The sequence below is a fragment of the Astatotilapia calliptera genome, chromosome 22, assembly GCF_964374335.1.
Source record: "Astatotilapia calliptera chromosome 22, fAstCal68.1, whole genome shotgun sequence".
In the NCBI taxonomy this organism is placed as follows: domain Eukaryota; kingdom Metazoa; phylum Chordata; class Actinopteri; order Cichliformes; family Cichlidae; genus Astatotilapia; species Astatotilapia calliptera.
Genome location: NC_137442.1, coordinates 9,451,864 through 9,477,723, shown reverse-complemented (window position 1 = coordinate 9,477,723; position 25,860 = coordinate 9,451,864). Strand labels below are relative to the sequence as shown.

The 25,860-nt window shown below is 39.7% G+C and overlaps 2 protein-coding genes across 5 annotated transcripts in view; both read right to left on the bottom strand.

Moving 5' to 3' along the window:
* myo1g (myosin IG) overlaps positions 1 to 23,304 on the bottom strand; it is a 72,709-nt gene extending 49,405 nt beyond the window's left edge. The window contains exons 1-12 of one of the 3 annotated variants that reach the window (XM_080295913.1): positions 21,281 to 23,304; positions 12,462 to 12,670; positions 9,841 to 9,934; positions 9,520 to 9,685; positions 6,984 to 7,037; positions 6,701 to 6,796; positions 6,401 to 6,517; positions 6,090 to 6,296; positions 5,788 to 5,933; positions 5,571 to 5,685; positions 3,817 to 3,987; positions 1,734 to 1,804 (exon numbers count right to left, since the gene is read on the bottom strand). In XM_080295913.1, coding sequence (XP_080152039.1) covers positions 1,734 to 1,804; positions 3,817 to 3,987; positions 5,571 to 5,685; positions 5,788 to 5,933; positions 6,090 to 6,296; positions 6,401 to 6,517; positions 6,701 to 6,796; positions 6,984 to 7,037; positions 9,520 to 9,685; positions 9,841 to 9,934; positions 12,462 to 12,603 — 1,379 coding nt within the window. In that variant the 5' untranslated portion in view covers positions 12,604 to 12,670; positions 21,281 to 23,304. Of the gene's footprint in view, positions 1 to 1,733; positions 1,805 to 3,816; positions 3,988 to 5,570; positions 5,686 to 5,787; positions 5,934 to 6,089; positions 6,297 to 6,400; positions 6,518 to 6,700; positions 6,797 to 6,983; positions 7,038 to 9,519; positions 9,686 to 9,840; positions 9,935 to 12,461; positions 12,671 to 16,982; positions 17,444 to 21,280 lie in introns of those variants that run through there. The other 2 variants (XM_080295912.1, XM_026156789.2) reach the window with 2 other exon arrangements.
* rbm43 (RNA binding motif protein 43) lies at positions 21,613 to 25,813 on the bottom strand. 2 transcript variants are annotated; one of them, XM_026156839.2, is made up of 3 exons: positions 25,749 to 25,813; positions 24,638 to 24,713; positions 21,613 to 24,538 (listed from the first exon to the last, which is right to left on the bottom strand). In XM_026156839.2, exons 2-3 carry the CDS (start codon positions 24,644 to 24,646, stop codon positions 23,360 to 23,362), a joined length of 1,188 nt encoding a protein of 395 aa, XP_026012624.2. In that variant the 5' UTR covers positions 24,647 to 24,713; positions 25,749 to 25,813; the 3' UTR covers positions 21,613 to 23,359. The 2 variants fall into 2 exon arrangements, with proteins under 2 accessions (XP_026012624.2, XP_080152044.1); XM_080295918.1 differs by having other exon boundaries at positions 25,204 to 25,787.
* Positions 25,814 to 25,860: the final 47 nt, after the last annotated feature.

Below are 25,860 nucleotides of genomic sequence, written 5' to 3'. Positions count from 1 at the left end.
AGCTGTGGGGATCCAAAGCCACGGTGGCTGACTGCTGGCCAGGGGCCTCATCTGGCCGCTGCAGTGTTTAAATCCCGATAAGGAAATGGAGCAGTGATGGAGAAGGAAGCTGAGAAAAGTGTTTCTTCTTTAGTCTGTGTGTCATAAACCAAGCAACCACTAACATCAATGAAAAATAAATTCAACTTTCGGAGCAGGCTAAAAGCTAAAAAGCTCAATATGCATATATCAGTTTTATAGCCATACATGTGATTTATGATGTCATCTGTCCTATAAATTGTTTTCTAGCAGCTCAGAACGCCTCCTGTTTGACTTTAGTAAAGTACACTTTTGTAAGCTGCTGCCAGGGTAACTATAGCTCTTTTTTAAAAAGTTTTTAATTTTTAGATTTAGCCTACTTTTACAAGTATAATTTATCTGTGCATTTACTACAGGGTCACGGTTGCAGGGGCATGTGTAGATACCCAGACCTCCTTATTAAAGGCCACCTCATCCAGCGTGACATTCAAAGCCTGACATTATTAACGTTATTTCCCCAGTGTCCCGGGTCTTCCAGAAGGCCATCTCCTAGTTGGACTTGCCCAAAATGTCTCGCATAGGAGGCATCTAAAAGGCATCCTAGTCATATATCTGAATCACCATACCTGCCTCCTTTCAAGGTGGAGGAGTAGAACTTCTTCCTGGGAGAGCCCAGACAGTTTTAACTGCTTTTTTCTGCTTCAGTGTTACGTTCAGAGTGTTTTTGCTATAGTGATAAAGGCTGATATAAGCAAGTTTTCAGAACATAACTTACAAACACTTGACTCATAGTCATGTTTACCCTCCAGTCTCAATAAACATAAGCAAAACTGTCTCACAATCCTGTCTATATTCAAAAATGTCACTAAAACAAAACGCGCTTTTTAAAAATCTTTACTATCTCTACTTACCTTTTATTAACATTCATTAAAATATCTTATTTTTCACATGTGGTTTTGATTTTTTGTTTAGTTTTAGTGAACTAAAACAACCTTTGTCACTACAACAAAGACGATATCAGTAATGAACGGTTGTCTGTCTCTCTGTATTAGCCCTGTGATAGACTGATGATCTCTACCCCGCCTCTGTCTCCACACGACAGCTGGAACAGACTTCAGCACTCCGGTGACTTCAAACTACATATGAAAGAAAATGAATAGATGGAATTTATTCTATGTGTTGTAAAACATATATTTTAAATTATACGTGATTTAAAATTTGACATATAAAATATTAGCGGTTTGGAAGCTTTTGGACATGAATATCCACTGATCCTGTTGAAAATCATGTCTTTCCAGCTCTTGTAAGCAGATGTGTGCGTGTCCTCTCCATGCCACTACATTGCCCTGTTTATGTGCAGAGTAGTGTCCTACTCACATATGTATATGTGACTTCTGAACCCTGCTGTCATCTGTGGAAACATCCACTGTCCATACAATTATACATTAAGTGGATATGAAAAGTGACAACATCTTTCCAGGATTGCACAGATTTTGGTTAACATGGGAATTTACTACATATTCTGCTCAGTAAAGCTGTCACTCTGGACCGCTGGAGCCCAAATGATGTCATTGCCATGAGCTGACCTCCTTTAATAGGATTTTATGGCTTACACTCGTGAACTCAAGCACAGCAGCCTGTCATTATTTTTTCTCCACAGAGAGGCCTTGGACTGAAAAACATGACAACAAACAGTGCAAAATGTAGCGACTCACGTGACGTCTCCGGCATAGTGGCGAATACGGAAGTGTTTCTGAAAGTCCATGCTTTTGTCAGTGGGGCTGAGCTGGAAACAAGAGAGGACAATGTGAGTGAAATATGATCTATTTAACTCAATTACAGACATCTTCAGACTCAACTTTACGAGGAGTTTTGGAGATCCTGCACTTCATAAAGCATCTCATATCTGGAGCAAACCTAAAAGGAAAAATATTGGAGAAACTCTGCTCTCTAGTGGTAAAACCTCAAAACTGCACCTGTTCTCTTAAGTAACTATAGGTGTTTTTATTCTCCTCTATATTTAAATTAAAAAAAATAGTATTGTGCAAAATTCTCAAACCGCCTCTCATTTCTTCACATTTTGAACAATGAGAGACAAGATCATTGATTTACTGAAACATGCAGACATGAATACAAACACAGTATATAAGAAAAAGCCCCAAACCCCGACACAGCTTAAATCGCGTTTTACAGATGGCCGTTGACCCTCTCTGTACACAGTGATAAAAATTTGGACCAGAAATTTCAAATCCGGTCTCATCACTCCGTAACACCTGCTAACACTGATTTTCACTCCAGCTCTGATGTAATTTGGCATACCTCAGCCTTTTCTCCCCGTTTCCCTTCCTTAAGAGTGCCATCTTGAGCGCCACCCTTCTATTTCTGATGAGGCTTCAGTGAACAGTGGATGATTGAACTGAAGGGCCAGATGCATCTCTTAGGTTCTGTGTCAGGTCTTTGCTGTTTTTATGTCTGATTTCCTGACAGGACTTTCAGATACTGTTCATTTGATTTTAGGACTGTCACTTCCTCTTTATCTCCACTTGTTAGTTTTCCTCAGTTTCTTAATGACAGAGTGCACACCATGCTGAGTTATGCATGATAACTTTTCAAACAATAGTTCTTTGGGAATCAATCTCTTGGTACAAAAATATATTTTATGCCTGTCAAACTGTCATCTTTGGTATTTTTCATATATGCAATAAAGAAATGCAAATAGACTGTTTTTGCACCAGGCTGCTAATAAGCACCCACAGATATATTTTAAAATTGGTTCTTTGCTAAGTTGTCTGTGTAAAGACAATACCAATTGAAGACCGTTGACCCCTTACCCTTGAGTTAGGTGCCTTTTATCCTTGAATGATGTATAAGTCAGTGTCAGTAGCTTAACAAACAGTAAAACAAATGGTCAGGTAAAAGGACTGGACTGGAAATGAGTGAAAAAGCAGCCAATGTCCAAAGTAAAACATATGAAGGACCTTCAGACAGTCTAAAGAACTGTTGCTCAACAATTCCATTAAATATTGTGACTGGTTAAATTATACGTCCACGTAAATGGACATTTCAAGTCTTTCAAGGCTCAGCACTGCCTTCCATTTACTAATATCTGCCTGAAAGAAGATTTCATCTCATTTATTGATTCTGACTAGTGTGGATTTGTCTCAACCTTTATCCAATAAATTGCTTCACTGGCTTTACTGGTTTTGTTTTTACGTGTTTACAATCCACCCTTCCCCAAAATGAGCAAAACTCAATTTATTTTAGGTTGTAGCATTTCTACTGCTTTACTTCGGTGCTTCTAACCTACAAAAGGCAAATATTAGCATTTCCATTTTGGCAAATGATCAGATTTCTTCCTTCTTTTGCCTTTTAGGTTTACTGTAAGTCTGATGAGAAGATGTTGAAAATAAAACCACTTCCTTCCCAGTTAATTCTGAAAGTTCGAGATCCTGTTTTTAAACCACTTTGTGTTAAAAACATTTAAAGATCTTCTGCTTTTGTTGAGAAGCTTGATAACCTCATGTTATAATTCACAAAAACAAATACTGCTATTGTGCACTGGCAGAAGTGCTAATGAAACCCAGTCATTATGAAAGCATCTTTCCAAGTATGAAGCAAATTTCTCCTAAACTTGCAAAATAATGCACTGGCTTTGGCAGAGGATGTGCTCTTTGAGTGCCCTTTTAATTGTGTGCTACTGTTAGAGAGTATAAGCTTATTTTCTAACCTTCGGGTCTAGTAAGGGAATCGTAGTGTAAATGTTACATCACATGAGGAGATGTAGTAATTAGTTCTGACCTTGCGGGAGGTGTAGTGGGGGTGCTGTGCCAGTTTGGTGTCCATGCTGTCCAAGCAGACTGTGTCAGTGACTTTTCCAACGGTGAGGCAAGCCTCATCCAGAATGGAGATGATGCCTTTGTGGGCCTGCTCCACCAGGTCGACAATGATCTGGTTGTTGAAGTATTCGATCTGCGCATAAAGAGCACGACTGTCAGTTCAAAGAAAGAACAGATTGGTTTGTGAATGAAGTGGTTGCTCTTGTTACTGCACGAGAATTTTGTTCTGTTTATGAGCTTTTGTGACAGATGTGTCCACATACAGCGAGTGTGTGGTTTCGGTCAGTTTCTTGATTTTGCAATGACACCCCCATACAAACAGATTCACAGATTGTTGTATATCTGATTTTAAAATAAACTACAAGTAATGAGAGTTAACACAACAAGAGACTAGCAGTGATGTCGTAATCAGAATCCAACAACATGTGGCAACAAAAGGCAACATAAGAGTCAGCAATGCAAAGCTAAATGGTAACTTTTCTCAACTTTGAGGTGAGTGATTGAAGACACTACAAATGGGAGTGAAAGATGCTTATTGACATAAGAAAGTGTTTAAGTGACATGAGAGGGTTACCTAAGCAACCAGGTCTCCACTAGTGAGCAGACAGGTCAGGGTTTTAAGCTCACACAAAACTCGTGTCTTTTCACAAGACTTTAAATCCAAGACTCGATTAGAAGATTTTCAATTTGAAAATCAGTGATTTAAGAGTTTCCTTTTTGGATCAACATTATGAAGGATAGCTGTAGCTTCTGGAAGTGAAAGGTGAAGCCATTGGACAAGTTTCTTTAACCTGCATTAGTTTTAAGAGAATCCAGCAGGGGGCGACTCATCTGGCTGCAGAAAGACTTCTTGCAGGGGGAAAAGGTCCTTGGCTCACTTTGTCTGTGTCCTCAGTAAACACTTTGATGAAGACTTCAGTGGATAAATCATAAATAAAACATGAAGTTAATTTGTAATTTATGGACCTCATTAAAGTCAGAACTGAGAATTATTCAGGGTATGCTAATTTGCAAAAAAAAAATTCTCACTGACAAGTCCAGTGTCCTCAGTTTCCCATTCAGATCAGTCCCTCATTTGAACTGACCAAACAGTGAGGGGCTGTTCTGGGTTTGGGGGACAGCAATGCTACATGGGTTATGTAAAAGTTAAAGCATAATTAAAACACAAATTTGAGATGGGATGGGAACCACTGAAGTTGATGTTGAATCCAAAATACACTTTTAATCTCTCAGCCTGACCTTTAGATACACATAGACACAACATTACACTTCAAAGTCAGAGTTGATGGGTAGTTTTGCATAGTTCACTGTAAAATTATGGCTATTTATCTCATACTGGGTTTTGATGCCCACTTCATCCCCTGTCTGAAATCCAGCTTTCCTCTGATTGGCTGCCTCTCTCAAACAGAAGGTTTAAACAGCAGGTGTGTGAGGCTTCAATGCAAGATCTGTTTAAGATGACCATATAAAGACATCTCCATATTTGAATCACAGAGACAAGGCGGGAGAAATCTGTCTGGCTCAGAGCATATCAAGTGGTCTGAAAGCTGACCTTTTGACCTTATTATTTGAAATTTTGTCATATTTCATATGAGCATCCACCACTGGAACCGGATATATAATACAAGATAAACAATGACAGGCCCACTTTGAGTAAGAACAAATATGGACGCAGCTGTTGTTGTGCAAGTGCTTGTGTTTGTGTGTTTTCCTCACATGTTGCCAGGTGATGCCTTCTCTCTGATATTCGTCTTGTTCCTGTCTGAGGATCAGCTCGATAAAAAGCTGCTGCAGCTTCTCGTTGCAATAATTGATGCAGAACTGCTCAAAGCTGGCCGAAAACAGCGGAACAAACACTTGAGCAACAACATCAACAATGACTAGTATTCACAAGAAAAGAGGGCGGATGTCAAAACACTGTTGTGACACCCACCTGTTGTTGTCAAAGATCTCAAAGCCATAGATATCCAGCACACCAATTACAGTGTTTTTCCCATGCAGCACTGGGTCGTAGTCTTTCACCTCAATGATGCTGTTGATGCGGCTGACGATCCAGCCGAAAAGCCTTTCATAGAGAGCCTGTAGGAGAGAAGGCAGAGCTTAAAAAAGGTCACAACTGTGACTATGATAAAAGGAAAACACGTTACTGTATGTTGTAAACATCTATATTCATCCTCAGTAGCCGTAACACCATTTAGCTTTACTGTTGAGCTATTTTGGGCCTGTTTCTGGCACCTTGGCAAAAGCATCCCGTCCAAAGCAGGCGTCCTGCTCTGTGTGCCCCTTCTCAATGACCTCGCCTCCTCCAGTGGCCACCGTGCGGTACAGGAGGCTCTTATTGACGCTCTCCGGGTCTGTGGCCGTCAGTTCTGAGATGTGGTTCACAACTTCTTGTCCCACAATATTAACGCTCTCACCATCGCTCTCAAATTGCATATTGCCCTGAAAAAGACACCATTCTATATCATTGGATGCTTCAAGTATATTGACCAATTTATGTTTTGCATGTATGTCAAGAAAAGTCATTAATCCGAGCTCTAAAATACCAAAAGCAGAATGGTGGCGAGGATCTGATAAACTGAGGTGATCTCTTCTTTTGAGAAGCCAATAACTTCCAGTGCGCTCAACACGGCTTTGTGGCTTGAGCGATCATTGTTGGAGGTCTGGAAAGCGAAGAGATCAAATAAAAATGCAAAATAAAACAAATGGGCTGCTGGGAATATTTTTCCAAATTATGCAAAAAATTTAAAAAAAGATTCATTTTAAAATTCAGACAGTTTAATTTATATCAGTTATTCAAACTTTTATTCACTCTTAAACTAAAACTCTCAAGATGATATACTCACAACAGTTTCCGCTCCCTCTTTGGTATAAACGTAAACAGCAGGATCATTCTGCAGGTGAAACGACTGCAGCATTTCATCAGAGCCTCCACGCAGCAGCTATGAAAAGACAGCAAATATACCAGCTCAGCACCATTGTGACTGTACAGCTGTGCAGGCATCACTGGGCAGGTGACATTTATTTGTGGAGGTTACATTGCACAGCCTGGTTATAGCTGCGGAGTGAATGTGTTCATGTGATAACTGCGATAACTGTTTTACAGCAGAAGTGCAGACTGCAGTTTACCTGATAGAACGAGTGGAAGTTCCTCTCACCTCCTTGCTGGTGCACCACCCTGGACTTGAACAGGAAAACAGATTATGGTAGCAAATAAAAAATGCTACCTAAGGTACTCTTACAGTGTTATACGATTACTCTGTGATGACGAAGCTTTTTCAAAAGTTACTTTCAGTTAGGTGCAGTTTCTGTAACCAATGTTAGGGTCATTCCTCAAAATGTGTTACACATTATTCTGTCGCATAATGAAAAATAATGCATTACTTTACTTATTCCTTAGAGGAGGAAAAAACCTTAAGACTACTCCATCCAACTCTTTCTTTAATTCAGGGTCACATGTGGGGCTATCCCGGGTGTCATCAGGTGAGAGGCAGGCAGACGGCCTGGACAGCTCAATAGCCTATAACAAGGTTAGACTCCCTAATTAAGCAAGAGCACACAGAGAGAACCCCAAAAGAATTTGAAACCTGGAACCTTCTTACTATGATTTAACAACTACCACTCTACATCCTATTAGTTTTCTGCTACTGTATTACACGACCTGTGTGACTGCCATATATCTGCAAACCTCAGACAATTAGCGTTAGCTGGAATATACATCCATACATGTTTTCTAAGGAGCTTGGAAAGAAAAGCAACCGGACTTTCTTTCCAAGCTCAGATCACCATCACCTGGATGACTGAGAACACAAACATCCATATATGTTCATATAACATATTATGTTCTCAGACTAACTGAATATTAGAGTAAATGTATCCTAAATATATTTGGTCACTTTGAATGCAAAGCTGACAATAAATGCCTATCTGTGTCTGTTTGTTAGAATTTCTTCTCTTTTGTTCACTGACATTAAATGAAATATTTATCTGACAAACTCAACTTCTAACCTTAAAATTTAAAATTTAAAAATACCATTATACCTTTACTACATACTACATACAATTCCCCAAAGGTCAGAGCTCATTGGTTTAAGTTTTTGAGACAAAAAAAAGAAAGCTTTGGACGCTGAATCAAGTGGGTCAGTCCAAAAGGGAAACGTGAAAACAACACTAATCACTCAGAAAAATTAAACTTGGTGGTTGTTACATTTACACAATTCTAACTTGTAATTTTAAACAAAATAATTTCATGTTTATATGGTGAACGTAATTAAATCGTGTAGGATCTGCGTGAAATTCAACAACTTAATTTGTTCCAGTTGAGATGACATGATGCAGTCTAGTTGGAGTGGAGTGGTTAGCTGACTGGACTCATGAAGTGCACAGGTTCACATGAGACTTCAAACCACAGGAAAACCAAACTTACACTACGTAGATGCTATTGCTACTTACTGTGGTTTAACCTGTCAAGTACATAAATGTCAAGAAAATTCTGTATCAAGCCTTATAATCATAGCTTTCCTACTTATTTAAGTCTGGATTGACAGCCCGGCACAGTGGTTAGCACTGCAGCCTGGGCTCAAATCCAAATCCACAGTTTGGCTGAGTTTGCAGTGGGTTCTCTCTGAGTACTCTGGTTTCCTCCCACAGTTAAAAGTCATTAGTTAATTAGTTAGTTGGTAATGCTAAATTACCCATAAATGAGAATATACGTGCAAATGTTTGTATGTCTCTATATGTTAGCCTTGCGACACACTGGCCCCACACCTGTCCAGGGTTTACTCCGCCTCTCACCCTGTCACATCTGGGATAGGCCTCAGTGTGAACATAGCATCACATGTTATGCTAGTCAGCTGTCATTTTTAGATATCAAAGACTAATATTTCCCTGGATGTTTCTGAAACACTGGTGAAAAGATTTACCTCCAAGAAGGACTTTCATGGCTTTTCCGAACACCATTTGAGCTTTTACTGGAAGGCTACACATGTACAGTCCACATACAGTAAAAATATAAGCAGTTGCTTATGTATCGTCCTAATAAACTATTATGCTTTAGTAAATGAGTTAAACAGCAAAAGTAGTGTGGAAGAAAATAATTTTCACAGTGCTGATGGTTTTCTTTTGTCTCTGTTGTGGTGTCAAAAATTCATTTTTCCAGGAAAAACTGTTTTTGCTTTTTGTTTTTTAGACAGCAACAACCCCAGTGCACCATGCAAATAAGACCAGACCACCTAGTTTTGGAGGAAAAAGTCCAAATCTCCACCTTCTGTATTTCTAGCTGTTTCAGTTTTTCATCTCTGGATTTTTTTTTGCTGCTTCGAGACAGCGTGGTTATTTCTGCCCTCTGAGAATAAATCATGGCACCATCATTTAAACTGGATCTGAGTGTCAGACGGTTTTTTAACAGAGCGGATAAATACAGCAGCATCAAGTACCCCCAGGTGAGCAATTCATTAACGCGCAGCAGCAGGAGGATAGAGGCTTCACAGACACATCTATTCATGGATGTTCCCTCACACCTCTTTGTTATCACCTCATGAAACATTCATGTTCAGCAGGAAAGATGTAATTTAAAAGCTAAATGAGAAGAACTTTTTGGTACTTTTCAGCAGCGGCTCGCTGTGAAGGCCCTCTCTCTGCAGTTTAAACCCTTTCATCATCTCACCTTCTCCAGCAGGTAGTTGTTGATGTGTCCTCCGGTGGGATCGCCGTTGAAGTTGAAGTTGATGTCCATGTACTTGCCGAAGCGGCTGGAGTTGTCGTTGCGATTTGTCTTGGCGTTCCCAAAGGCCTCCAGCACACAGTTGGACTTCAGCAGCACGTTCTTCACACTGATTGATCACGTTGTGGTAACCAATGATGGATTTACAGAATCAGCCATGAGGGAGGTAAAGCGCAGTCAGAGGAATAGAAGAATGACAAGTTATTTATGGCAACATCACATTAAAATAAAACTTATGAACCTAATGATCATGTGAGGGCTCACCTCTCGACCTCTGCCCTCTGGCTTGGGTTTGTGATTGCTGCAATGTACTGCATGATGTATTTACTGGCTTCTGTTTTTCCGGCCCCACTTTCACCTACAACACAAAAAATGTTTCACAACCTTTTTGAGCATGGAAGTGAATATAATATCAGAATATTTACATGATGTGAAAAAATGGCATCTCACTGACAAAAGGATGTATTTAAGCAGCATGCCATCTAATGAATGAGGATACAGACATTTGGTCAACGCAGTAATAATCACTATCTAGCAGATCATATTGTTTGACAACCTTCATAGTCCTATATCTATTCCTGTCTGCATAAAATAAGTCTCACATCCTCCCTGCCTACAGAGTGAAAGAAATAAGTAGTAAAATACAGTATACTTTATTTATGGTAAATGGCCTGTATTTATATAGCGCTTTACTAGTCCCTAAGGACCCGAAAGCGCTTTACATATCCAGTCATCCACCCATTCACACACACACATTCGCACACTGGTGATGGCAAGCTACATTGTAACCACAGCCACCCTGGGGCGCACTGACAGAGGCGAGGCTGCCGGACACTGGCGCCACCGGGCCCTCTGACCACCACCAGTAGGCAACGGGTGAAGTGTCTTGCCCAAGGACACAACGACCGAGACTGTCCGAGCCGGGGCTCGAACCGGCAACCTTCCGATTACAAGGCGAACTCCTAACTCTTGAGCCACGATTTATGGGAAAAGGTTGAAAAAATGCCCCTCTTAAAACAGCCAACAAAATACATATATACAAAAAAAGCTTGCATACACAGAACAGGCATGTATCTGAATACACATATATTTACACAATGATAAAACAGTTTGATCAATGAGGTGAAAACGACTCAAAAAGCACTCAGAAATAAACTTAAAAAATCAAACGTAAGCCTATGCTACAGCCAACGTAAGTTATGGTGTGACTCATCACCTGATGACATCTTGGTTTTGACCAAAAAAGAAGCATAAATTAAATTCCCAAAAATACCTAGCTGAGTATTAAAACTGCAGAAAGCGGAAACCCAACACCAAACACAGGGCTGATTTGTGTATGTGAAAATACGACAGCGTAATTTTCTTTTACCTTCATATAAGTAAAACCACGCTGTCCCATGCTGTCACCTGTTTAACCCTAAATTGATTTTACAGTCACTGGTTTTGACTGTATCTCAATTCTGTATCCCTATAGTAAAAACCTGTATAGGTTTTAACTATACTAATACTACCATCCTGATCTGATCTGTGATTAACAGTGATAAAAGTCTCCCATTATAGGACTTGTTTTTCTAAAGCCTGAAAACAGTGTATGAATTAACTCCAGGAACACTGTGATTACAATTCAGTCAAAGGTCACTGCTGATTTTTAGTAGAGGGACGCAAAAAATGTATTTTTAAATCCAGATTTAGGCAAGCTGCCTGTTCAGGTAATGATAGAAAACCAGTTTACTAATTAATACTGCTACTGGTATAGCCACCTTATTTGGTATAGTTACAAGTACAGCATCGGTGCTTCCTTACTGTTAATTATTTTCCTAATTAATTAAATAACTTTTGTCTCTAGCATTAACCTCAATGTCCCAACATAACAGTTAACTTTGGGATTAGCATCATGCTAGTTAACTAAGGACCTTGGAAAAAAATAAAGAAAGCGACTGGACTTCTTTAAGTGGGTTGAAAGGCCTTCACAACACTTAAAGAAGTCCAGTCGCTTTCTTTGGTAGTGTAGATCCTGAGACTACCATGACCTGAATGACCGAGAACCTATACAAGCTAGTTAGCTTTGCGTTTTAAATGTTAGCATGGTGCTTTAACCTAAATGTTCACCATATTATCATGTTAACTGTTGAATTAACAATGATATTAAGTGCTAAGTGCAATGTTTTCATATTAGGTTGAAGATTTACTTTTACAATAGAAAAATCCTAAACAGTTATAGCAACCTGATAACTTACACTCACTAGCCACTTTGTTAGCCGCATTTGTTCAACTATTCATTAACGTATCTAATCAGTTAATCACATTCCAATACTTCACTCTTCATGTCTACTATAGACATGAAAGTGAGTTCACTGTACTCTAATTTGCTCCACAGTCACTTGATCACCTTTGAGATGTGGTGCAATGGGTGAATGACATCATGTGCAGCAGACAGATCTGCAGCAACTGTGTGATGATGTCATGTGAACATGGACCAAAGTTTTAGAAGAATACTGCCAGCACCTTGATGAATCCATGTCATGAAAAATTAAGTCTGTTCTGAAGGCAAAAAGGGGTTCACCCTGGTGCTAGCAAGGTGCACCTAAATCAATTTTACATTTTTAATTCCATATTTTTGTCAAGGCACAAACGAAGAAAAGCAGAGTCATACTTAAGAGGGTTCATATTTTGACTAAAGTTTAGTTTTCTCTATAATTTCCCTTTAAGTAGCTTTGAAGTTGTTAAAATGATCTAATTCCTCATCGGATTGTTCCAAATATTTAATAAACATAAAATCAGAGAAACCAAAGAAGGTTTCATCATTGAACAGAAATCCCACCAGTCAGACATTACAAGCTTATTATGAGGTTATTGAAAGTAAACAGCAGTGAGGTTAGTCTGACCTGATATGACAATGCAGGTGTCTTTGGCCCGTCTCTTCATGGCTTTATAGGCAGCATCAGACACTGCATACAGGTGAGGAGGGTTTTCATACAGCTCGCGGCCTCGGTATGCTTCAATGTTATCTTTGCCGTAAATGTCCATCTGCCTGTATGGGTTAACGGAGACGACCACTTCTCCGATGTAGGTGTAGATTCGGCCCTTCTCAAACCTGACAAGACAAAAGGCAATCACATACACCTACTGTTATTAAAGATTTGTGATATAGATTTTCCAAATGCAGTACCTGCAGACCTGCTGTGCACATTTGAGATTAAAAGAAGTCACAAAACATAGCATTCAGCCATAGAGTCAAGATCAACCACAGATCAGCTGATCTTAGTGCTAGCTCATATCTACTTATACCCTTCTACACAGCAAGTTAGCAAATCAAATGCATGTATTAAGCTCCTTTGTGCATGAATAAGCCACTGTGCAACCCGCCTCTACCCCAGCCCCCTTTCTTCAATACTTTTTCTGACTCAGCCAGTGTCATATATTTTCTATCTGTATCTGCTTCTCCAGTTACTGTAGATTTAACTACCAATTTCCTTTTGACTGTAGTGGTCCAGTCTGGACTGTATGTCAGATAGAATTATGTCGTTTATTCACTCTTTTGTTAACAGGTATGCAGGTGCAAGTTAGCTGCATTTGCCATTAATTTTTTCACAATGCACATGAAAATGAAGATCACGCACCACTATGTCACAGCTGACAGGAAGTGACACAAGTGTCTGCATGCTGAAAGCAGGAAATGAAACTTGCGGCTCGAAGGGCGTCACCAAGCCTTGGGTAATCTGACTGTGGGTTTGTTGAGCTGGGAGGGGTTAAGACTACATGCCACAGAGGTTAAACAGGTTGCTAGAATGAATAAGACCTAACAGTCGTGTTGCATGTGTAGCTTTGTAGATGGTAGGTGTTGTGTTTGCTCAACATGTGGCAGAAATGCTGTGTCTCAACTCAGAGGTTGGAATCTGTCTTAAAGAATGATTCCTGTTTATTTCATGGTGTTTTCCATTTAATGTGCTTGTGCTGGCTCTTTGCATCAGGCTAAGTTTCAGGCTCCACCAGGATATGAAAGTAAGTTCAGACCACTTGCATAATTGTCTAAAACTTTAACCTAAAGACCATCAACATAATAAAACTTGCGCACGTGCTTTTATTATAACCGTTGTGTAATTTGTTAGTTTATTGTTCACCCATAGAGCCAGTTTAGAATCACCAATAAACAACTATTTTTTGGTATGTGAGAAGTAGCTTAAGTACCTGGGCAGAACTCACAACGGCACAGGAAGAATGCACAAACTCTTCAGAGAAAAGCCAGCCAGCAGATAGGAAACAAGGAATCTTTTTGCAATGAGGCCATAGTGTTAACCACTCCCTGATCAGTGGTGTGAATGTGAGTGTGAAACATTATCTGTCTCTCTGCATCGGTCCTGCGATTGACTGTTAACATAACATTACACCTGCCTCTGGCACTGTGACAACAGAGATGCGCTCCAGGCCCTGAACGGGTTCAGCGATTAAAAATAGATGGATGAGTAGTTTATTGCATCTAATTCATTTTATCTGCTCCAATCTGCGATCGTGCTCCTGATTTTAGTCATGCTACTAACTGTCAGACACCAAAACTGCTTCTTCTTTTGGCTGTTACCACTTGGGGTCACCGTAGTAGGAACAGTTCTTTCATCCCCTTCTGTCAAACCCTCTGCATGTCCTCCTGCACTACACAAAAAAAACACTGTATTTTTATGTTTGTGGACTATCTGTGCATGGTTTATGTATTTAAGGTCAGTTTGAAAGCGTCTATAGTTAAGTTTTCCCAACCTGAGTATTCAGGCAATAATTAGCTATACCAGAGAAACAAGAGGGAGATGTGGCTCTATCAGAGAATCCTGAATTTGAAATCTATTGGATAATTTTATAACGGCAAAGATGTTGATAGAATAATAATGCTCAAGAAGAAAAACTTTATCTTGTGCATAGTTTTGAAGCAGTTTTCATTCAGATTTGATGATTATGCAGTTTTTACATGCTAGTTGTCATCACAGTCATTGGAAATTAGAATAGTGTTTTTAAACAACTGACAAAAGTGGCCAAAAGCATTTCCAAGACAAGTGCTGAAACCTGTTTCTACTACTACAAGCATCTTTTAAATTTCTTAAAATTATTTAAGAAAATAAGATAAAAACGTGATTTCTTCATAATTTGGAGAATTTGTTTGTTACAGCTGCTAAAAATTAGGTTTACCTTTTGAGGTTTAAGTCATCATGGGTGGTAACTCCAACACTAAAACCACCCTAAACCGTTTAAAAAATAATAATCTGTGTCAGTTAGAATGAGTTTTTATTTGTTTCTTGATAGCTAAGCCTTGGCAGAACAGTGTAATGAGAGCAAAAATTAGATATTCTTGGTTAGGGCTAGGGTTGGGGTTATGTCTAACTCACCAGTGGCTTAGACCTAAGTCAACTCAGAGGGTCAAGCACAGGGTGTTGCACACTTAACCTCTGGGTGACCAGATTGGTCACTTCTAACTGCAAGGTGATGGCTGGATTGCCTGCTGGGAGCAAGTCTCCACACAAGCTCAGACTGACTGAACTGGTTACAAAGTGTTTGTATTCAGGTTATAATCCTACAATATATTATATAGTGGTAAACCTACTTTAAAACAAGGTTGCCCAGCACATATGACATTGTGATCTAAATCCTGTGTCTGTGCATGAAGACAGCAGCTGTAAAAGACAGCAAAATATTTGCAGTGTTTGACTATTTGTTGCAGTTGTTGTATTATCACAAACGGATTGCATGTAATTGGGAACTTGACCCCATTAAACTGCAAGCGGATAGCAGACTGTATCGAAATGTATGCAACTGAATGTTGTAAATTTTGTTTGGGTTTTTTTTTGTGAATTGCCTACAACAAACAAGAGTTAGAAATTAGCAGTAGCTGTAAAAGCTATGTGTAGCACATCTGTGTTGGAACAGACGGATTGAAACTATGTTAAAATTGATCGTCCCTTTCAAACAACTGGCAGCGAGTGGTCACAAACCGGTCCTCATTTCCAAAGAACCATTTAAAAAGCAACGAGGCTGCAAGTTCACTGCACACCATTGCACTATTTTTGGTTGTGCCACAGTCCCCAGCCATGATGTTCCTTAGTATGGCTGTAGCATAGGTTAAACTACTTTACATATTAGTAAATGAGGGTTAGTCCTTAATTATTTTTAAAATTTGAATGCAGTCAAATACATCAATCTATGTACTAATGAGCAGTTCAAATTAATTGAGTAAACTACATTAATATTACATTTTATTTAGAGGTGTCAGTAATCGTGTAGTTTCTGTAAGTATTTATAAACTGTCTCCCAAATGCAGCCAAGAAATGCAAACTTTCTTTCCCCCGAGAGAGTGCAACCATTGCAGACCTCAGTGTCTAAAATTCATGCCCCGTTCAAGTTATTCATGTCAGCTCATACAGTAAAAGTGTTCTGACTGACTGGATGGTACTTAGTAGCATTCCCAAATTGCAGATCACTGAAAAATCAAAAGAAAAAAAAAAAAGAAGAAGAATCTGATAAGGTGTTTGGGCACCAGATATAACCATTAAAGGTTTTTCCTTTAATTTGTCACCTGTCTATGAGTTTGGTAGCTGTTCTTTGGCCCCAGACAAGTCTAATCAAGCTTCTGGTGACACTCTAGGCCAGAGTGATGTGAAAAATGTTCATCTAGAGCCATCAGCTGTGCACACGTCAGCTGATATAGTGTGATTATTCTCTCTAAGTCTCATTTAACAGTGTCTGACATTCTGGTGTTTTGGCTCCCTCTGCTCATCCTTCAGGATGACGACGGCCTGGATAAAAAGTGCTGTGTGACTTCTCACAATTTGAAATGAGGACACGGTGCCCCTCTAAGAGGTCTCTGAGGAAGCGAGAAAAGTCTGGACCGAAAGCATTTACACGCTAAAGGTCATAAAAACAAAACCAGAAAAAAGTTATATCAGGATATTAAGCTGTTTAGGTTTGGTCTGTTGCCATGTGTGTAATTTGTTTCCCCTGACAGTGAACGAGGTGTGGTGGTGAACAGATCAACCACAAGCATTTACACTGAAGCTGAGCGGGAACGTGGAGGTAGAAGTGAGTCATGGTCTTTTTTTCCCCTTTTATGTTTTATTGTAACATCCTCTCTTAGCCACAAGCTTATAAATTCAACACGCCAAACTGTTAGTATCAGTATTGTTGTATGAAATTTATACCGTTTGTTTTTTTTTTAACTTGCACATGTTAAATCCTGTCAGTATTCACCTTAATTTATCTTTTATTTTTTTATCCCTTCATAGCTGGCTAAACAAAGTAAAACCCAGCTGTTTTCCTTCACATACCATCCGGTACACGTGAAGTATAACCCTCTGCATCTCTACCATCCAGCTGCTTCCACCCTCCTCCTCCCCTCCCTTCCTCCTCTCTAACTGTATCTCAGGCCTTACCTCAGCTTCAGATTTTCCATAAACTGCTCCATCGTGACCTCGTCCAGGAGCACAAAGTCTGACTTCCCAAACTCCAGGCCTTCCAGCTCCGCCATCCCTGTTTGAACTCGCTAGACACAAAAAAAATAAAAGACAGACCAAACCCGGGGGAACAGAAAGCACCTCAAGGAAGAAGAAAGAGAAGTATGCTCGACTTCTGGGACCCGGTAGTGTGTAGGCTGTAGGCGTGGCGTGATCTTTGGTTGGGTCTTGAGGCTGTGTTCAGTCAAGTCACTGCTGTGGTAACATGCTACAGCACGTCATGCTGTCAGTCACTCGCCTGTGCCCTCACACGGACCTATATAAATAGGAGGAGGCTATCTTTAAAAGCTCAAACCGCTTCTGCATCCTCCTCCGGCTCTGTCTTCCTGCCACAAGTCGTCCAAATTTCTTAGCTGTCACTAAACAGTGCTTAACGCGCTTGCCTTTCAGCCTTGTCTTTTTGTGTGTCTGTGTGTGTATGTGTGTAGATGTGCGCTTTTTTTTACTTATATCTTTACTTTCCAGGAACAGAAACTCACATTTGAGAAGCTGCCAGACAAGAGCAGTTAACCTTACTAATTTGGGGGTAGAGAAATGGTCTTTATCTCGTGGCATTTCCTTTCTTAGTTCTGCATCAGCAATGCATCATGTTCCTCAGAGATTTCTCTCAAACCAGTTTCCAGTTTGTAGATGGTGAAGATAAGGTTTTCCAGCAGCATGTTAGTATGTACGTATGGGTGATTTAGTTCAGAGCTACAGGAATGTTGACAAAGACAGATTTCCAAACCCATTTTGACTAAACATTGCCTCATTTTTGGCTTTTAGTCAAAGATCATGAAGTAAGAGCTAAATTTAGATAAAAGGTTGACAATCAAAAAAAGAATTATCGAGACTTATCCACTATCAACATACGGTAAGCAGCTATTAACTTCAAGATCACTCAAGATCTCAAATCTAGGAAACGTTCCCACCTCACACCCTCAGAATCATCAATTTTTTTTCTACAATAACTTAAGCCACGCAAAATTTCATCTTCATACTGTGAAAATTTCAGGCTCTTGTAGTGCGTACACTGGGGTGGGGTTGGCACTCTTTGCATTGCCTGATCCGTTTCATTCTCTCAACTGCAAAAGGTGTTAAATCTCTGTGAAAAACTGCAACCTAATTAATTTTACAGCCTTTTCAAGAGTCAGAACCTCAAGCTAAAATAACTTTGACACTCACTCAACTTTAAGCATTAGTGTCATGGGGCTTATTACTGCACCAGTTTCAAATCTAATAACAAAAACAAGCATTAGTATTCTGGATCTTTTATTTAAGATACTTTAAGCTGCTTCTTTGGCACCATGGAGCAACTGCACTGGGTGTTTTATCCGTTATCTGACAATCTGACAAGAAAACATCAAAAAATGTAGCAAAAACACACAAATTAAACTGAACAAACAAGGGACATAAATCAAAGTTAATTTTGTTTCTTAAAGTAGATTTCTCAGTTGAATGGTTAATCTGGCTGAGAAGCCTAGAAAGGCAGATCTTTCCCAGCATATAAGCGTTTCCCTGTTTTATTGTCTGTTTGTCTCTAAATCGGGCTGTAATTCACAAAAAGAGCATCAGTTCTTCTTAAATAGGACTTGAAAGTAGAGATTGAGGACAGTAACTAATCAGGAAAGTGTTTATTGGGGTCTGAAATCAAGTGAGCAGTTAGGTCAATTTTCCACAGAAATCAATACAGTGGAGTTCCCTTTTGAAACTAAAACATTGCCCCCTGCTGGTGATCAGAAATAATGCAGGTATTTCAGACGCTTCCACATTAGCTTCGCTTTATAAACGTGGCAGTCTCATTTATATATATATGTATATTCAACCTTTTCTCAGTGGTTAATGATGAATTTGGCTTTCAGTTGACTTTGATTAATTATATCTTCAGCCTTTATTAGGAGCATGTTCAGATAAAAATGGTGATGTGTAGAAAATGACGAAAAAACATCACTTCCTCTAAATGTGTCTAAGTATAGAGTAAGACCAAAGACTTGATGAACAGATGTCTAAAAATGTATTTATTCTCAAACCTTGAAGCCCATTTAGCCCATTTGGATGAACTTATACATTCAGATGATTATATCTGGATTCCTCTCAGCACCGAGTCAGTGAGTCTAAACTCAATCTGCATTTCCAACATGCTCCTGCAGTTCTCACTTATCTTTCCAAGCACAGACAAGTGACACAGCATGACTCAGTTGGACTGTTTTTGCCATGATGAGCCAAATCCATGCCTGTACTGTCTCTTTGATAAATGGAGTCTGTGATAAGGATAAGAAGCTGCTCTTTATGAAAAACCATAAACGTTTTGCTCTAATATAGTGTGGAAGTGCTTTTTAAACCTGCATTTTTTTCCTGTGACCAACAAGCGGCGACTCCTCTGGGCGAAGAAGCCTGGTTTTATATTGTCCTTTAAATGTGCTTAAGGACAATCATGGAAAGGATGTCTCATTTTGTTAAATGCCTGTTACTTCAATTTCCTGTCCTCCCTTGCCTCCTCCGCTTGTATCTCTTGTGGAAGAGATTAAAATGTGAGGAGAGGAAGTAAGAACGTGCACACTAGGAAATGGACATATTTTGGCAATCCCCACTTACCCAACCAATTATCCAAGAAGAATTATACACATGATCTGGGTTAACTAAACTTTCCTGTCTATTTACAAGAAAAGGGAACTTTTGAACCCTGATCAGTGTGTTAACAACTACTTGTACTTCTAAATGATAGAAACCATATTTGGGAAAAATGTTTTTAGGGTGCGGGCTTTATGCCATATCCTGAAGTCAGACCACAGTCAGTCACACCATGAATCAAGTTGGTAAATCCACACACTCACTGGCTAATGACTTGTGATTGGTCACCATGCCCTGGATAATTGTTCTTTTTTACTCTAATACTCTGGCTATGACACAAAATCTCTAACCTGTGTCTTTGTTTCTGTCTATAAAGTACTTTTACTTTCTATAAAGTGCTCAAGTAGAGTAGAAAAGCACTAAGAGTCAGTCAATTCACCAAACTGGATTAAAAAAACTCCTCCTATGCCTTCAGCACTTTAACAAACTCAGTGCGCAGGTACATCTTAGCCTCTTAAGGTTCTTATCTATTTCAGATATAATGATGACATCATGCTATGAACACTTAGCAACAACCTAAAAAGCACCGGAAACAAAAAAAAATTAATACATTATATCATTTTTATTTGATGACAGTAACATCTAATTTATATCCACAAGTGCTGAATTATGCATTGTATATTATGACACCATTACACTTCCTGGCAACCACCTAGCAACAGGCTAAAAAATACCTGTTTTGTTTTCTTTTTCATTTCTTGTCAGTAGCTCAGCAATAACTATGTAATTTATATCCACAAAATTTTAATCATAACTGTATAGCAACCACCTAGCAAAACACTAGCACTGACTATTTTTAGCATTTAAACAACATCTACAGCCCCTGTGACTTTGTATGTAAGCTTTCCAGCATCACAAACAGGCCAAAAACACTGTAGCTCTTTAAGCACTAGTGACCATAATTCACTTAATTTCCCTAATTAATTCAGCAGAAAATTCATCCAAAAAGTGTACTGTGGTCACAGATTAAGGAAGTTGAGGGTTGTTTTCCCATAGACTATGCAACTGGAAATCTTTTTGCATCTAGAAGTGTCGCCCCCTGGTGGTCAATAAAAAGAATGCATTTTTCACGTTCTCCTATACTTTTCAGACACTGAAGCTGTTGTCTGTGGTTTTCAGATTTAATGCTAAGAATCAACTTGCTTAACCTTTAAGTCAGCATGAATGGGGGAGTCTTTATGATAAAAAAATGCCCACAAAAGTCATTTGATGAAGTCTATGAAACAGCTGAAAGCTTCAGTAAAGCACTAACTCGAGGTTGAGATGGGATTGGTGTAATGTGGCTACTCTAATCCTTGAAGTAAAAGTGGTTATCTTTAAGTTTTCTGTCTTGATGAATAAAAAATATGTCAGTATTTGATTTCATGTTCAGTGTGTGACTGAACCTAGCAACAGACCGATAACAAAACAGGGAAACCACAACATGAGGCTGCGTGGAGACATTTCTCACCATACTAATGTGTTTTCATTATTACGTAAAAAAAAACAGCCTTTGAATCATAATCATAGTCATCAGTGTGTGGTCTTTATGATTTACACTTGATACATACACTTACTGGAAAATAGACGTGTAAAGGGACTTTTTGACCGAAAAACAAAACGCCTACCTACTGCAGGGCGTTCATCTACCTCTTGACATCCTCTAGTCTCCTTTAAGTGTCCAATCCTAAATTTATTACCACAAAATGGCAGCAAAATCCACTCAAACACTCAGCTGGTCTTTCAGTTATTACAGTGAGCCTGTTAGATCCTCATCAATACTTCCTCTCTCAGGTCAGATCAACGTCAGAGACTTTTTCACTTCCTGCTCTGGCTTCCCCTCATCTTTTTCTGACTCCATTGATGTTACAGGGAAAATGTGATAGCACAGAGCACACAGTCACTAAAAGATCCAGAAGAAAAACACAGATGCATCACATTTCATAAACATCGCGTAACCTTAAAATGTGCACAGTGCTTGTTTTTTATTCACTGGTTTATACATTCACATACTTTGCATTTCAGTGAGCCATTATGATCCAGAGCAAATACTGATGTGTGAAAATATTAAACAATGGTGGTGCGACCATCAAAAATAACGATTAAGAGATGTCAGTCAACTGAGTTGACAATAAAAACGTTTCATTAACTATTAAATACAGAGTCATGGTATTTTCAGTTAGTCTCATTGTCCTCCCTGTCCTTATCATCCCCCTCTGTCACACCGACCCTCTGCATGTCCTCCGTCACGACATCCTGGTCTTCCTCTTTTACCCCTTCATATTAAGCATGTCCAGTATATCCATTATCCCTCCTCTGCACATGTCAGTGTGTAATCCTTTTTATGTAAAGCTTATTTTTAGTGTTTAAAATGTTTAAAAAATCTACTTTTGAAGAGTGTTGTGTCAGAATCAAAATCAGAATATTGCACCACAAAACAGAAATAAATCAATGTTTACACTTAAAGTATTAAAAAAAGTTAAAGGTAAACAACGGAGATAAACTGGTACATCTACACAGCTGATATTATAAAGATAGGCGTACTGGTAGTGGTGTATCTGCCAGCATTGATAGGTTTAAGGCACAAACCTTCATTATTCAAGCAGTCTGGACTTTATCCAAATGAACCTCTGGAAAATCTCCCAAAGTCTGAACAGCATAAATGACCGCCTTCATTCAAGGGTCACCAGAGGATAACTAGATCTGACCCGGCCATCGGCCTGACCTTCGACTGACAGATTACACCATCATCTAACAAGTCTGAGTGTAAAAAAAGCAGCAATAAAACAGTTCAATCATCAACAGAAAATGAACAGAAACAGTCCTTTGGTTTAAGCTCCTTAAACATGAAAACAGCTTTTGTTTTCTTGTTTGAACAGAACATTGATTCACATTTCTTTGCATTTTGAAAGTTTGCTCACAACACTACACAAACTATTTATTCATTTAGTTAATTTTAAGTAACAGTGAGGTTTGAAACTCCTCAGATAATAACAAAAAAGTTAGGATGGAGCTGTTTCGTTAAAATGACTAATCACTGGGTGGCTCCATCCACTACATATTGACCAGCAGTCTCAGAAAAGGGGAAGAAGGAAGGGCTCACCTCTACCTCCTCTGTTGTTGTATGTAATTATTAAACAGGAAACTGATGTGTGTTTTTTTAGTGGTGGGGAGGTCCACAGTCTCGTGCTTTATGCAGACATTTTATTACTTCTGGTTTCAGATGCTTTTAGACGTTTGAATGATGAGCTCTGTTTCAGTATTGTTAGTTTAACAGAGCCAAGTCAGACACACTGGTGGCATCTGCAAAAATAAAATAAAACCTTCTGTCTCTTTTCAGAATATGTAGATTAATTTTAAATCTTTTGTTTTTTTTAAATGTCAAATTATTCTTTGCAGAAACAGCACCAGGCTAGGACATATTCTACCCACAAAACACGTGTTTTGTCTGGATTAAATAAACAACAAACAGGTTTATTGTCATTCTCCAGTCGTTATGCTAGGCTAAGCTAACCACTGATCCAGGTTGCATTTCCTTAAAAGGCAAACGCATATTCCTTTCAAGCTTGAGCCCTGGTTTCAGGATTAGTGGTGTAACACCACACAGGTACTCAGTAAGAAAAAAAAAACATGCATTTAGACCCTTTTAAATACTCACACACAAGAAGAGCAGCGGTGCTCTGTTTTGTGTCAAGAGAGATTCTCTCTCACTTCTTTTTAAAATTTCTATTTATCTTTTTTAATTTGTTCTTTATCTCATTCAATGTTAAAAGGTTATTTAACCTGGATGACTTCTGAGGTGGAGGTTTACTTTCTCTCTCTTTCGGGTTACCATTGACCCTCTTTGCATCTTTATTTTCACGGGACAGAGACCACACTCTTGGCCGACTGTGGAAAGCATCAACTTCCCGCCCAGTTGTGGCATCTTTCTGTTCATCATCCTGGTGCTTCGATGGGGAGTAACCTGTGGCTCCACCGGGCGATGTATCAGGGTTGGCAGCTGTTTCTGTGCTCTTGCGATTAGTCGGTGGAGTGGAGCTGCTCCTTCCTCTGGAGCCTTTAGCTGAGGCTCTCCCCGTGCGTCCGTGCTGGTCACGCCGATCCAGCAACCTCTGCTTTAACAAGAAGCTCTCGCGAGATGAGCCAATAAGATGAAGCCTGTCGCCCATCTCGCACACCAGCACCAAACCGTCGACGTTTCCTTTTTTCTTAATTTTCGTTAAAAGCATTTTGCCATCATCAGACATGTCCTGCAGAGGAACTTCCTGTGTGCGTAGTGTATTGCTAAGAGAAACCATAAGGCTCTGCACTTTACTCAGTGCTATCTTTGAGTTCCCCCCCGTTAAAGTGATGTTGACCATATCACCACAATCCTGTGCTTTCATTTTCACATCATGGCTGATCAGGATGCTGTCCATTTCTTTTTTCCTGAACCGGTCAGCATACTTGAACACATCTGCATCAATGACAAAAGTCTTCTCTCCGTGCCTGAGGGAACCACGCTGGTCTGGGGACGAGCCTGCAGCGTACCCATGAGAGGCTGGATGGCTACGAGAAGGGCCTGGCGCTGATGATGAGGAGGAGGTGGGGGAAGATAGAGCAGCGTGTGGGGGCTTGTCTCTGTGACTGTAGTTTTTGGGAATGGCTCCAGAAGATGCAACTGGGGTTGGTGAGGATGAAGAGGATGGCGACATCTTGGTTTGTGATAAGGGAAGCTGTTCTAATTTAGCCTTTACCTCTTTGAGCTTAGAGAAATGACCCTTTACACGCACCTGACCTTCTCCTAGATCATGCATCTCAAAGCCATGCAACCTGAGGATATTCTTCACTTCTCTCTCATCTTGAAACTCTTTCAAATGTAGTGTTGCCTCCACTGGGAAATCCATCTGAGGACAAGGGAGAGGGAGAGAAGGACCAACAGCATGAATACATAAAGGATAAATCTGACCTAATAGAACATAAATAACAGTAAATGTTCAAGTTACCTCAGACATTTTCACGGTTAAATGATACTGTTGATCATCGATCTGCAGCACATCAGTCTGCTAAACTCAGCAGGAACTGTTAAAAAAAAGATGTTAAAATTATTTTATAGCCTCAACTTGGGCGTTAAAGTGTCCTGATTCACTGTAATAACATATAATCAAATCCCTTATTCCTCTCACCTAGTGCTGGTAAATAAACCCACTCTGCAAACTAAATTAAATAAAACTGAAGTAAAAACAACAATATTCACTGCACAGCTTGTTTCAGAGGATGAACTGAGGGTCTGCATGAGGACCCAGGATCAGATAAAGAAAGACTATTTTGACCTGTGAATCATGCAAAGCTACTCTATCATAGTCCAAGACAAAAACGGGAGCGCGGAGGCAATTTTACTGTTGTTGCATTTCATTCTAATGCCTACAGAGGGCGCTAAAGTACCACAGATTAATGCACCCTGAATGGCTGAAATTATTATTATCCACACAGAAACGTCCAACCCACAGCAAACACCTTCACCTCCACCTGACCCCCTGTTTAAGGCCAGCTGAGCTCCAGGTGGACTCACCCTCTGGTCCTGGACTATGATGACGGCCTGTCCGGGCTGGTGAGAGGGGCACACCACACCTACAGCACCTCCCCTCCTCCGTGCTTAGGTCTGAGGAAATGAACCGATGTTTTTCAGCTGTCCTGTCACCTGGTGAAACACCTGGAACCCCCAACCGCCTAACCAGGCCCCCCTGCTTATGCATCTCCAGGAAGGAGCTGGAAACCCCTTGAGACTCACTTGTTTTCTACTTTCTGGTGCCAGAGAGACAAAGCACGGGATCTGTCGCGTTTACTTAGTTTAATCGAAAGTGAAAGTAGCGCTTTGAGGTCAGTCATAGACACAAAACATGTGCAGATTAGCATTACTGACCCGCAAAACTGAATAAAAGATGTGCAGGTATGATGTGCAGCCACTGCAAAGCAAAAACTTCATTTTTTAAACCCCTCTAAACTTTTTTTTTTTACGAACACTGCTCCTGCTGATTCTTGAGATTACTCCATCATAGTTTCAGTAAAGATACCAGAAACAGACAGACACCGAGGATCTGACGACCCACAACTTACTGTTACTTCTCACTTCTCTGTCTTCATGACACCGGCTTTGTTTACTCCACAGCCCCGTGGAAGTCAGGACGAAATCGAAACTCACACGTCACGTCCGTCACACACTTTTTAC